The sequence below is a fragment of the Apteryx rowi genome, unplaced genomic scaffold (assembly GCF_003343035.1).
Source record: "Apteryx rowi isolate R43461 unplaced genomic scaffold, aptRow1 scaffold_681, whole genome shotgun sequence".
Lineage (NCBI taxonomy): Eukaryota > Metazoa > Chordata > Aves > Apterygiformes > Apterygidae > Apteryx > Apteryx rowi.
The window spans coordinates 187,219-200,171 of NW_020450962.1; the positions used below are offsets into that span (position 1 = coordinate 187,219).

At 39.4% G+C, this 12,953-nt stretch overlaps 1 protein-coding gene across 3 annotated transcripts in view; it reads left to right on the forward strand.

The window, feature by feature from the left end:
• The window catches only part of ANAPC1 (anaphase promoting complex subunit 1), a 42,453-nt gene that overhangs the window by 9,501 nt on the left and 19,999 nt on the right, over nucleotides 1–12,953 (forward strand). For all 3 annotated transcript variants that reach the window (XM_026086115.1, XM_026086116.1, XM_026086117.1), the window contains exons 13-24: nucleotides 188–325; nucleotides 1,395–1,535; nucleotides 1,942–2,002; nucleotides 2,624–2,811; nucleotides 3,626–3,700; nucleotides 4,718–4,983; nucleotides 7,024–7,115; nucleotides 8,063–8,211; nucleotides 9,793–9,871; nucleotides 9,985–10,021; nucleotides 10,128–10,198; nucleotides 10,351–10,529. In XM_026086115.1, the coding sequence (XP_025941900.1) occupies nucleotides 188–325; nucleotides 1,395–1,535; nucleotides 1,942–2,002; nucleotides 2,624–2,811; nucleotides 3,626–3,700; nucleotides 4,718–4,983; nucleotides 7,024–7,115; nucleotides 8,063–8,211; nucleotides 9,793–9,871; nucleotides 9,985–10,021; nucleotides 10,128–10,198; nucleotides 10,351–10,529 (1,476 nt within the window). The remainder of the gene's footprint in view (nucleotides 1–187; nucleotides 326–1,394; nucleotides 1,536–1,941; nucleotides 2,003–2,623; nucleotides 2,812–3,625; nucleotides 3,701–4,717; nucleotides 4,984–7,023; nucleotides 7,116–8,062; nucleotides 8,212–9,792; nucleotides 9,872–9,984; nucleotides 10,022–10,127; nucleotides 10,199–10,350; nucleotides 10,530–12,953) is intronic.

Sequence of the window (12,953 nt, forward strand, 5' to 3'; positions counted from 1 at the left end):
AGAAAGGAAGTAACTTAGGCAATCTTTAATCTCATCTTTAGAGGCTTTAGTTTCCATATATATCCACTTTCCTTAAAACGTTTCCTTTAAGATGTTAAAAACTGAAAGTGTCCGTATCTATAAGCAAGCTGTTGGAAAAAGTCATGAAAACCAGCTATATCTTTTCCTATATATTCTACACAAAAAGGTGGGAAAGGTTTTTATTCCTGGACTGCCTGCTCCATCCCTGACCATGTCCAACCAAATGCCTCGGCCAAGTACTCCTTTGGATAGTATCAGCACTCCATCCAAGCCTTTGAATAAGCATCTGGGGCCCCTAGAAGAGGTAAGGAAAAAAAAGTCCTGATTTGAAGAGAGTTTAGTTGTAGCAGCTTTGACGCAACTTGCCAAGTAACTGGAAACTTATTTGCCAGAACATATTCTTTTGTGAATATAAATTTCATGAATATTCTGTTACTCTTATGGAGAGAGATTTGTCTCAGTTGTAGTGGAAATGGTATTAATTGTTAGTATATTCTATTTGGGAGTGGTTTGTAGTTAAAAATGAATAGTTCTACATAAAAGCTTCCCCATGAACATTTCAGAGCGTGTAATAATGAAGCTTTCAAACACTCTGAGATATACCTGTTTCTTAACTGCATGAAATCTGAAGACAGATATATGGACTGTCTTGCAGAGGGGTCTCCAGTCCCTTCTCATTGCTTAATAGAGGACAAATGTTGGTGGAGAGAGAACCTGTAGGTGTTTTGCCAGAGAAAGTCTGTGTTACTTTGAACCTTGCCTCACTGTTGTGAAGACTCCTTAAAACTCTGCTTCTCTTATCAGTGGCTCATCAAACCCTGTGGCTTTTCTTTTTTCCACCTTAGTTTTGACGCTGCATATCCACAGTCTCCATCCAGGGCTACCCCAGCCCCTTATTCCACTGCCCTGTTTAGCCTGGATGTGTTGACACGTTAGGATAAATGAATGTGTAGTGTGGTGGCTGGGGACTAAGCTGGGCATGTGATGGAAAGTCTAACCTTGTGCTGCTCAAAATATTTGAATAGTTGACAGAGTAAATTGAAAAGGCGCTTGAACCTGTTTGTTTAATGTCTGTCTGGCAATTAAAAGATGGGCATTTCTTCTTCAACTGATTTTTTTAAAAAACTTCTGAGGATATCTTCTTGAGCTAAACTTTTTTTTATTTCTTCTCCAATATAGCCCCTGAATAAACCAGGGGTTAACCTGCGTATATTTAGTGCTGCCCTTTTTTGATTTTATAAAATTTCTGAGATAGAAATTTGAAAGACAGTTGTTTTCAAAATGCTAACTAGTACATTAAAAATGGTAATTTTAGCACTCTTTTGCTCAGATCCTCTTAACCATAGTAAGACAATCATTTTGTCACTTTGCAGGGTGTGCTGTTGTCACCAGTTCCAGAGCTAAGGGATTCTTCCAAACTTCATGACTCATCTTACATTGAGGACTGTACTTTTCAGCAGCTTGGGACTTTCATTCATGCTCTGAGAGATCCTGTCCACAACAGAGTAACTTTGGTAGGTGTTCTCCTGTAGGCTGAGTCACTGCTTTGTTATCAAAGCAAAATGAGGGTCAAATTTACTTCTGCTGTATAGTGACATGTTGCTGACAGCTCCTGAGCCACAGTGAAATATCACACCTGCATTGGTGCTTCCACGTTTTTCTCTCTGCAGCGTACCGTAGAATTCACTGAAGTTAATTGGCTCATTCAAGTGATGCAGTTCAAGAACCATTTTAAGTGTTTCATAGAGCTAGCATCCAAGGTTGCAGGTCTTCAGTGTAGCAAATAGTCAAGTGTTAGGAATAGGCTTAATGTGTAAATGAGTTCCGTGTTGATGGAAAAGGGCACTGTTTTTACTTGAAGATGCGTTTTATGATTCAGCACTTACCTTTCTTTCTTTTTTGTGTGTGTTTTTTTTGTAGGAACTCAGTAATAATACGATGGTTCGGATTACAATTCCTGAAATTGCCACTTCAGAATTAGGTATGAATCAGCATCCATCACAGGAAATATGTTCCATGATTTTTGAGAGAGATCTTTTTTTAAGGCAGTAGTTTATGCATTGCTTAGACTATAATGATTCAGTACTTTGTATTCCAAGCTCCATTAACTTACCCTCTAGAACTGCTACTACTTATTTAGGTGTGTTCTGCTGCTTTCTTAGTGTCTCACCAGCTGGACTCTCAATTTCCTTTGTTCTTTAGGTAGCGCTGTTCTCTGCTGTTGTGTATATTATAGCTTGAGTAAGGTTTGAGATGTCAGTTCAGACACATGGTAGTTTCAGGAGTGAGCTGAAAGGGTGGGGTGGTTTGTTTGTTTGTTTGTTTTGCTTAAATGACGTTTTCTGTGGACCAGAGATGAAAGAGCAGCAACGTTTAGAACAGCAAAATAAATTTTCCTTTTGCGTGGTGAATTAGATGGTCTGTGCTCAGCCTGAACTAAATGAACAGCTGACAGAGGTTGTGTGGTGTGGCTTGTCTTGAAAGAGTTTCCAGAAAGTTAAAATAGGTCCAAAAGCTGTAGAGATTTCCAACAGTGATGGGAAGAGTAGTACCAGGAAGTAACATGCAAAATATGTCTGTTTTTTTTTTTTTTTCCTAACAGTGAAAAGATGTCTGCAAGGGCTCAAATCTATCCTGCCCAAGGAGATAGCTGTACAGATGCTTGTCAAATGGTACAATGCTTATAATGCTCCAGGAGGACCAAGCTATCACTCAGAATGGAATTTATTTGTAACATGTCTCATGAATATGATGGGTTACAATACAGAGAGATTAGCTTGGACACGAAATGTAAGCAAGCTCATAAGTTCGATTTGCTAGCTTATATTAATACTATTGATAATTCTTCAAGGTTCAAAATATTTAGAGAAACATTCAAAGTCAGAAATAGTGTGTATCCTTTGTTAAATAACAAGATGCCACTGAATCAGTTCCATGTTTTTAAATTTCAGGTATACATTTTAAGCTGTATTTATCATATATTTATAATGTACTTACCACCAACTGTTTTGGTCTAATAAAAATTAATTATGAAGACTTTATTCCATTTCATTACTGACAGTATTACATTAAAGGTTTGATTCAACAAATCCATATTAAGCTTAATTTGACTGGAAGCACAGGTCACAGTTCAGGTTGCTGTTACCCAAGGAGGGTTTTCCATGCAGTTTTTGAATTACAGCTTTTAAAGTTCTATTTTTGCAACTGTTTTACTGAATGTATTTGCAGTTTTCTGTGAGTTTCCTGCTAGCAAATTTGTTTGCAATAGTTACAGAAAACAAACCACATAGATATGTGGATAGCAATGAAAGCAATTAAAATATACCTCCATCACTAGTGCTAACTCATCCACAATATTTCTTCTAGCCTAATAAATACCAGATGTTAGGCAGCTATGAAATCTGTGCACCATACATTAGGCTAATTAGCTGTGAATAGAAAAATGCAATTGTAGTATAAGTTTTACGTGAAAGCAGAATATAAGAATACTAATGCAATGTCATGTAATGCTTAGTTTGAATTCAGATATTGTGATTGTTGATTCAGTTATGCAACCATGCAAATTCTAGTATTGAACTGTTTTTGGTCTTTTTGTTTCTTGCAGCTTGATTTTGAGGGCTCACTTTCGCCAGTTATTGCTCCAAAGAAGGCAAGGCCATCAGAAACGGGGTCAGATGAAGTAAGAAATTGTTCTGTTTTACAAATAAGAGTCTGCTTTTTGTTTAATAAAATAGCCAAGCCAGAGGAAATGCCATTTGAGTGGCACATTTCATCTGAGCTCATCTGAGATTACAAGCCTTTGGAGGAAAAAAAGTTATGTTGCCCTATGCAGTGGCTGGTATCATGTGCTCTTTCTTGTCAGGGCCTTACTGTCAGAGAAGTAAGTTGTACTCAGGAATGGTCTATTATGAATTACACAGCAACCCTAGGTAGTCTCCTGACAATGTCAAATCTCTCCTAGATGCTTTATCCCTTTAAAATAAAGTTGGCTCACTCTCCTGGCCACTCAGCACCTTTAGCACGTTAGGAGCATCAAATTACATACTTAACTGGATGCATTGATTCTTACAGAATTTAGTGGAGTGTTCAAGACTGATTCACTGGGTTTTGCATAGATAGAAATAGGATGTTTTTGTATAGTCAAACAGTAAAGTGGATGAAGCTTAGAATCATTCCAAGATATCTTGCACAAGAGGCTTGCAAACTATGGGGCTCCAATCATGCCATTAACTTTTTGCGGGTGGACAGCTCAGTGAGCCCATGGGGTTACAGATCATTATCTGCATGAAACGTAGGTCAGGATCTAATGCCTGATGTGCTATGGCAGGGAAGGTACAATAAAGACTGGGAGTGCTGGATGAATTGTACAAATACTCAGTCAAGACTCATGCACAGAATAGTGCTGCAAAGAAGGCCCTCTAAATCTGTTTGCATTCATCTTGTTCCCTTAAATCTAAGGTTTTGTTGATTCTTTTAGGCACTACAGCAAAAAAAMCCCCAAAAAAACACTTGAGTCTCTGTCCTCTGTAGCTTGCAGGGTTTGTGATACTCATGCACATTTGCCACAGAACAATCACATTGATATTAGTTTTGTGTAGGGCAAAACCTCCTCTCTAAAAATGCTTTGGAGTTATCTGGCTGGAAGGTTATGCTTAGTATGGAACCTGTGCCTCTTCTTCCTCTTTTTTTGGTCTAGGACTGGGAATATCTCTTGAACTCAGATTACCATAGGAATTTTGAGTCTCATCCTGTAGCCAAAGCTTTGCGACTGGAACCTCTGGAAATTTCACCTCCAAAGGACGACTTTTCACAGAGCCTTAGCTTGGATTCCTCAACCCTCCTTTTCACCCACATTCCTGCTATTTTCTTTGTTCTTCATCTGATCTATGAGGAGCTTAAACTCAACAGTCTAATGGGAGAAGGAATTCGTTCACTTGTTGTTCTTCTGGTTCAGCTGGCCAGGTATGTCTAACTGACAAATCACAGAAAATACCTATTGTGTATCGTCTTTTGATGAGGGAGGTGTATTATTTTTATGGGGAATTTGTGGATTACCTTCAAAGGGGAACTGACTTTCCATGTATTTGAAGAAAATGAATATTCAGAAACTTCCATACTTAGAGATGTTTGCTGTAGCAAATCCCTTATACAGTTCTTACCACTTCCTGTCATCAGCGTGATTCACAAATACTAGTTCTTGGTAGATGGCTCTTATCCCTGTCTGGCACAAGTAAAGGAGCCTGCGGAAGAGCGCTCAACAAACTTTCTAGACCAGAGAGTGTGGAGAACCCTGCTGCAGGCAGAAGTAGAATTAGCATAGACGTTCTTGGCTTCCAGTCTCTGCATTTAGTGATTTCACGCATTTTTTTATCTGTAAACCATGAGAGTTAAAACACCTACAGCCCATCATCTAGCAGTCTTCTGGTAAGATTTAGGTCATAATGAGAAACTGGGATATTTTTGTATCGTTAGGCTTGGGCAAACTGGAGAGACTGCTCTGACAACAGTGGTAATGCTAGGCCCCAGTATACAGCTTGGGGGCAACTTATCGCTGTGGGGGAATAACTGAATATTGAGACCCAGGACTTCTTGTTCTGTGGCCAGCATTACTTCAGGAGGCTAAAGAGCCAGCTACAGAGCTTCTTTGGGAAGCATAGCTGAGTTTGGGGTGAACAGGAGGCTGGGGCATTAACAGAGGCCTCAGCTTTGCCATGGGGGAGTGGTAAAGAGATCTAATGCTTCAGTTCTCTCTCCAGACTTCTTGATTTCAACTCTTAGGTGCTGAATAAAATTGTAATCCTGTGCTTCAGAAACTACCTAAGTAATATCTTGAATAATTGAGGATTCTCTGAGAATCCATGGAATGGTACTCTTGTTATATTAGATTATCCTTCCTCTATTAACGGCCTCCTTCTTTATTCATATTTTACTTAATAAAACTTAAGAAGGTTAAATGTAGTTACTGTTTTTAAAAGAGAGAAAAGGAAGAGATGGGGAATTACAGTCTAGACCCTCAGTTTTTTCTTAGCACTGTACCCTCAGATTCAAAGACAAACAAGCAACGTGATGAAGCTGATAGTTTGTATTGGCTGTTGTCTTTCAGCCTCTTGAGATTCTGTGCTGTAACTCTTTGGGAAGTTAAAAGCAGGGTCTTATGTTAGATAAGAGACTGATGTATTTGAGTGGAACCTACTTTGTCACATTGCCTCTCTGGGCTTTGTCTGCTGCATTGTCTCAGCTCAGCTCATGAGATCAGCCGCTTCCCAAATATTTTTCCCCATGTGTCTTCCGTGGTACACATGGGTTCTTGTGTCTTCCTCTGTGCCAGTGGCTGCATCTTCATGTGTCTGTTCCACAGCTGCCTTCAAGTTTTATTATATCTGTATACATGAAGTATAGATACAGATATACATATAAATAAAAGACCCAGTATCATCTCCCCAAATGGTATTTGTTATTGCTACCAAAATATCCCTATGGCAACAGATTCTTCCCCAGTAGCACCGATGGCTGGTTGGATGTTTCTCAGAAGTGGCATCTAGTCCCTAACGCTGAAAGCGTTGCCCTGTTCTTTATTCTGTCATGCCAGTGAGAAGCAAGTCTACAATGAAGGATTGCATCGTTCTTTTGAAGTTGCCAACTTCCTAGCCTTTTGTATGTATGCATGTCTTGCAGATAACCAAATGTATTGCTAGCTTTAAAATTTTTCCCAGTAAAATTTTGGGAAAACTGTAGCGACAGGCCTCACCACTGGTGGTGGAGGTGTGGGACAAAGCAGACCAAATGAATAATTGGAGAGAATTGCACTCGGGAAAAATTAAACATACAGATTAGCTACTTAGGAAAGGAACAGTGTCCATGAGCACGGTCTTAGGTAAGCAAGTCGGAACTTCACGTATCTAGCATGTACACGAACATTAAATAAACATAACAGAAAATGTCACAGAAATGCATGTAGTTCTTTTTTGTATTCTAATATGATTCATATCTCTTTCATTCTAGAGACTTAAAACTTGAAGCTTATATAGATTATTACTACAGAGACTATCCAGCCCTTGTGAAGACTTCCAGACAGACTTGCATAGTTGATCAAGGTGAGCTTAAGGCTATGTGAAGCTGAAAAGAAACTGATAATGGTGTGCAAGTAATCTCTCTAAAACTGTTTGTTGGTAACCGTTCTCTTTAAAGTTGGTCAGGCCTTAGTCCCCAAATGCAAAACCGTGCTCACAGTGCTGAGGTTGCCTCACTCCTTTGATTTAATAGCCACTTACAAAGACTGGAAAGCTATTAGAATTGCACAGTCACGGGTTGTTGCCTTCAGTCCAGTGCCTCGTGGGACCCTTTACAGAATAAGGGCTTGGGAGGGAATGATGATTCCCCCTTGGGCTGGCTGAGAAATGTCAGCAGAAAGCTGTGCAAAAGCCTGGGAATGAATTGTGCCTCTCCTGTGGACCAGCATCTACAGGCCAGCAGGCTCTCAGTTTCTTATTTGGTAAGAACTAAATTAGAGCTAAAAGCAAGCAACCCCTAAAGTTAAAATAAGGGCATATCTTGTTTGTGCATCTGTTCACTGTCTTACCAGCTGAAATTCACTAGTGGTGTAAGACAAACTACTGCCTCTCCTGACCAAAAAAAACTGTCTCATAGGATTGGTCAGCCTTTCCTGCCTGTGTTTGTGGACAGGAAAGGCAAATAGATTATAGTTAGGCTGTCCTTTCACTTAAGCAATTTAATGTTGTTTTGCAGGACTGTTTCACTGAGGTTTTGAGAATTACTAATTATGCATGTTTCTTTTGACTGTGGGTTGAGATGTTTGTTCTTGAAAGGCAGATAGATGTTTCATGCTTTCATTATGGACCATCTATAAACCTCTATCTGACAGGAGGGAGGTGAGATCTATAATGTTTTGAGGAAATACTGTTTTGKTTTTTTTGTTTGTTTTTTTTAGTTAGAGAAATACTGTAGGGCTTGCTTTGGGAATAGTGGAGAGATTTTGTGCATTTGCTATGAGCTCAGTGTCATTACTATTCATGTGATTAAGTCCAAACAGGTTTCATGCACCATCCCTCATTTTTTTCTGCTGAGCCTCCAAGTATCTTTCAGTGGCTGAGTTCCTGTCTGAAGGGAGAAGGAGTGCAGCCTTATCCTTACTTACCAGGAATCTGTGAAAGGAGCAAACTGGTAGTACTGGTATGTAATTTGGTAAAAAGGATGCTTTGTCGTATGTTGGCCTAGCAGCACAGTGGCACCAGTGCTGCCAGGGTTTGCCCCCCACGTATTTAATTTCCTGCGAGTGAAGTGTCCTCAGAGCAAAGTCAAATAACAAAGGGCTTAATCGTCCTCTGCGTAGCAAGGGGAGCATACTGAGGCAGATTAGTAGCTGTACTGGAACAGTGTTGAGCCTGTGCTAAATAACTCTCCTGGGGGATATAACTGTGGCCATACTGTTCAGAGACCTGAGCGCACAGTCTCTGAGCGTTGCTGCTCCATACTGAATAAAGCTTACCCATCTGCATGAAATTCTCTCGAGTGTCTCTGTAATATAATGAATTGCGTGGTGGCAGCCTCTCTACAATGGGAATAACATGCATTTAGCAGAGAGGAATCCCTAAGAGTCCCTTTCTCTTTGTTATCATGTCAATATTACTTCAGGGTGCGGATGGGTTTTAGCAGGTGGGAGGAGGTATTTGAGGTTGGGAAGAAGAGCTGGTGAGTTCAGAATGAGTGGCCTACGCTTCACTGCTTATGTGTTGTTTTTTTTTTGTGGTTTGCAGCAATGGCATGTGCAAAGTAATAGTATAACTCAGAGTTAACCGTATTTTGTGAGTGAGAATTTCCCAGCTTTTTTTTTCTTGAGCATGTACCAACATAAGCATTTAGTTGCATGAGTAGTTATCAATGCTGATAGAGTTTTCTGGCCAGCCTTGCTCCCTTAATCACAAAAGATATATGGAGAAAACTTGTCAATACAGGATTCAAAACAGAAATGTTGAGACTGACATGCCTGAAGAGGAAAAACAGGCCAGAGAGACTCTGCTGTGACCCAGGTGTCCAGGACTAGTTGCAGAATCACTGTCTGAGTGGCCAGGAGCCAGTCTGTCCTCTCCTTGAAAGTGTGGGGAGTTGAAACAGCAGCACTGAAATTCCTTCAAGTTAAAAGTTTTTTTTTTTTCTTGCTTTTCTTTTTTTCTTTCTCTCTTTTTTTTTTTTTTTTTTTGCCTTTTGGCATGCCAGCTTGTTTGGCAGTATCAAAAGGTAAATATGGCGACAGATCGCTTTGATTTTTGTTGGCTAGCTAGATGAAATGAACCCTGCTTTGAATGGGAAAAGCTTTCACTCGCAGCCTTCACGAAGTAGCTGACATTCAAGATGTGGAAGGACTGTGTATGAAAAATCATGTTTGTAGAAAACGTGTGTGTTTAACAAGAGGAATTCAAAGAAATGTGAGAAACACAGCAAAAATCACTGGGAACATGTTTTCTGTTTAGAGCATATATATATATATATATATATTTTTTTTCCTTTGAAACAATCATCTGGGAAAATTCGTTTAATTGTTTCAAGATTTGTTTTGACAAACTAAATCTAAAGCAGAAGAGTTTCATTTACTTGCTTCAGTTGCTTTTAATCTGCATTTACTAATGATGTTTTCATAATAGACCTGTCCCACTATGTAAGTTACTAAAGGTATCTTCTGTTGGTTTTGACAGGCAATATAGTATCAGCTGCAGACTAAATGACTTAGTATCATGGTGTTTCTTTCCTATTCAGAGTGTGGCTCTGTACATACTTGGTGATGAGAGAGCTGTATCTAATGAAGCCTCCCATTACTTGTACAAAATTACATCAGGTAATGATGCTCTGATGCCCTTGCAATATCTCCCAGTGTCTTGTGTGTGTGTTACATGCTGTCCTTTTGCTTGGAGAACATAGGACTAACATGGCTTTATTTGTCTTTCCTAGGACAACGAAAACAGCAAATAGAACAGGATGACAATCGGTATGTTTTTACTGCTGTTCAATTATCATTTTATGCTTTTTTGACTCTCTGCTGAGTTTCTGACTAGCCTTTATTGGCTTCTCCTTTATTCTCCATTGTTTTACAGATGTAGTTTCAGACAGAGCACATCTGTTTCTAGCCTGGCTGAAAAGTTAGTTATTTGGATGACTAACGTTGGTAAGAGCAGTTTTTCAATGTGCGAAATGGTAACAACCATAAATAATAGTCTTGTGCTTGCATAATCTGAAATACGTTTTGCTTAGTTTTGATTGTTAAAAGTTTCTTTTTTTTTCTTTTTTTTTTTTTTTTCCTGCCTCACTAATTTTAAGGTTTCACCTTAAGGGATCTGGAGTCTCTCCCCTTTGGTGTAGCACTTCCTATTAGAGATGCAATATATTATTGCCGAGAGCAGCCTGCCTCAGACTGGCCAGAAGCAGTTTGTCTCTTGATTGGGCGCCAGGATCTGTCCAAGCAAGCATGTGAAGGGAACCTACAAAAGGGTAAATCTGTGAGTATGGGCATACATGGATTTCATGATACTGGGCAGAGCACTCCAGCTGTTTAGAAATTTCCCCACCATCTGCAGATGTTCAGGGTTGTAGGTTACAGCATACAGAAGGTGCAGGATTCGAGAGAGAGGGCAGTGTACGGTCTATGCCCCTTTGAGGGTTTCAGTAGAAAAAACAGCATCCGGCACAGGAAGAGTAACTGTGCATAACTTTGGAGACTATTGATATAAAGTAGATTTTTAAACTTCATTTAAGTATGGTGCTCAAAAGTTTTGCCTGTGGAGTAATGCCTCTATAAGTCCTCTTCTTCTCCAAAATAGCTGCCTTTTTGAGAGGTGTTAGAGAGGTTTTGGTGCTCCACGCAGGGAGACTGCCATCAAAACAGGTGATGGCACAGCGAAGGGAAGTGGGTATTTGTCAGTCTGGCACCTTCGTGAGTTGGCRTAGCTGGTATTTCTCTTTTTCCCTGGAAGAATTGGCATGCTTTCTGAAATACCCTGTCTTCGTATTTCTCTTCCTTCTTGAAAAGGATTTAGTTCTTTGTATCCTGAAGTAAAGAGAAAAGAGCATGTATTTTATGTTGTTTTTCCTTAAATGTTCTCTTCTGGTAGTGGGAATGCGGCATCTTGGCTCAATTAAGTKATTTTTGTCAAGGACTGTATGGTAAGCCAGAACTCTACTAGAAAGCTGGCTAGTGGCATGCATAAAACTCTGCTTCTATTATGCAGATTGTCTGCAGTCTTTTCAGAAGTCATGAAGAGGAAACTTGCATTCTCAAGTACATCTTGGTCAAGGCCCTTTAAATGCTGTCTTAGCTTTGCAAGTGATTTTAAAATTGCTTTTTTTTTTTTTTTTAACAGGGCCTTCATGAATAACTACATATCAGAAAAGTTAATTTTTTAAAAAATAATTTGGAGGAAAAGTAAACAAATTTCTTGTTCAAATCTCATTTGCCAACATTCACTAAAAATTCATTTCATTTTCAGCTGGTGGACTTACTGCCCTCAGGTAACAGTGCTAAATCTAAAATGATGATAAATCTGATTTCACCACTTTATAACAATGCCTCAAATATGTGTTACCTTAAAAGGATAAAGTGATCTTCAAACGCCAAATTGTTTGTCATTTCTCAGTGGGGCAGGGTGGAGTTTCCTGTTTCAAAACGGACGCTGGCTATATGGGTGGTGCAGTTATGTATTGAGATTTAGTGCATATTTATCAGAAAAAGTTGGTTTTCATTCATCAGCTGTTAATTTACTTGCATTCCTGGTGTCATGTGTTACCAGTGAGGCTTAGGAAGACCCTGTGTTAGGTCTAGTCTGTGTGATTCTGTATCTGTCAGCTTGCTAAAATTCTGAGAAGTAAAACAGGAAAAATAACCAGTTTAGAGATTTCGTTGTTGTTGTTGTTCCTAGATTAATCATATCAATATTTGTCTTCATGACAGATGGAGAAGAAAGAGGAACGTGCTAGCCCACCTTAGAGTTGATGTCCAAATTATTTGGTCAGGCCATAAGGAAATTCTACATTCAGCTGGAAAGCTTACTTCTGTAGAACTTCTTACAAATTCAATGAATTTGTGCTTCATATGGAGTGACAGACTAGTTTGGAGCAAGTGTAGTGTATGCAAATTGTGGGCATACTCTGTTGCATCCTGACCAATACCATCCTTGTCATTCTTGTTAGTCCTGTCCCTCACTAGTGTGATGCAAATAAACAGGGGAGGCAGAGAGCTAAACCAGGATTTTATAAATCACGCAAAGAAGGAGAGGGTGTTTCCACAGTGCTTCCAAGCACTTGAAATGCTTCAGTATCTTCTGGTCACGAAGAAGCTGGCATGTGAGTTCAAAAAACATTCCAGTACCACAGTGAATCCCAAGCTGGTTGATGACAGCAACAAACATTTGGATCTCACTTCTCTGTGAGTTAACTGTTTATTTTAATAGGTAGCCTTTTTTTTTTTTCCCCCCCGAAGGTTGTTGGAAAAAATTCAAATCCAAATTAAAATCCTAATTCAGGAAAATATGCATGATCAGGACAATAAAGCATGTGCCTGAATAGGGATGCATTGAGTATGCAGAACAGTAGTCCCAGTCGGGATGAGAGTCTGTAGGTATTGGCAAATCTAAAACCCAGGTTGTCCACAGCAGACTGTGTCTGTGCCTTCAGGAGTCTAACCTCTATTCAAATACTTGTTGAAATGCTGGTCTAGGTTTCTTTTTTTTCACTGCTGAAATTGGAGAGAAAATACAAGTGTTTTCTTAGCAGTCCTAGATAATTGTGTAGGCAAGGAAGGAAAACCGTTTCATCCTACAGCTCTGAAACAAGAGCTAGTTTAGGAGGAAAGAGAACAAGACTTCTGAAATCACCTCTTCAAGCTCCTGCTTTTCGATCCTTGCCCCAGAACCTTTGCTTCATCTTTG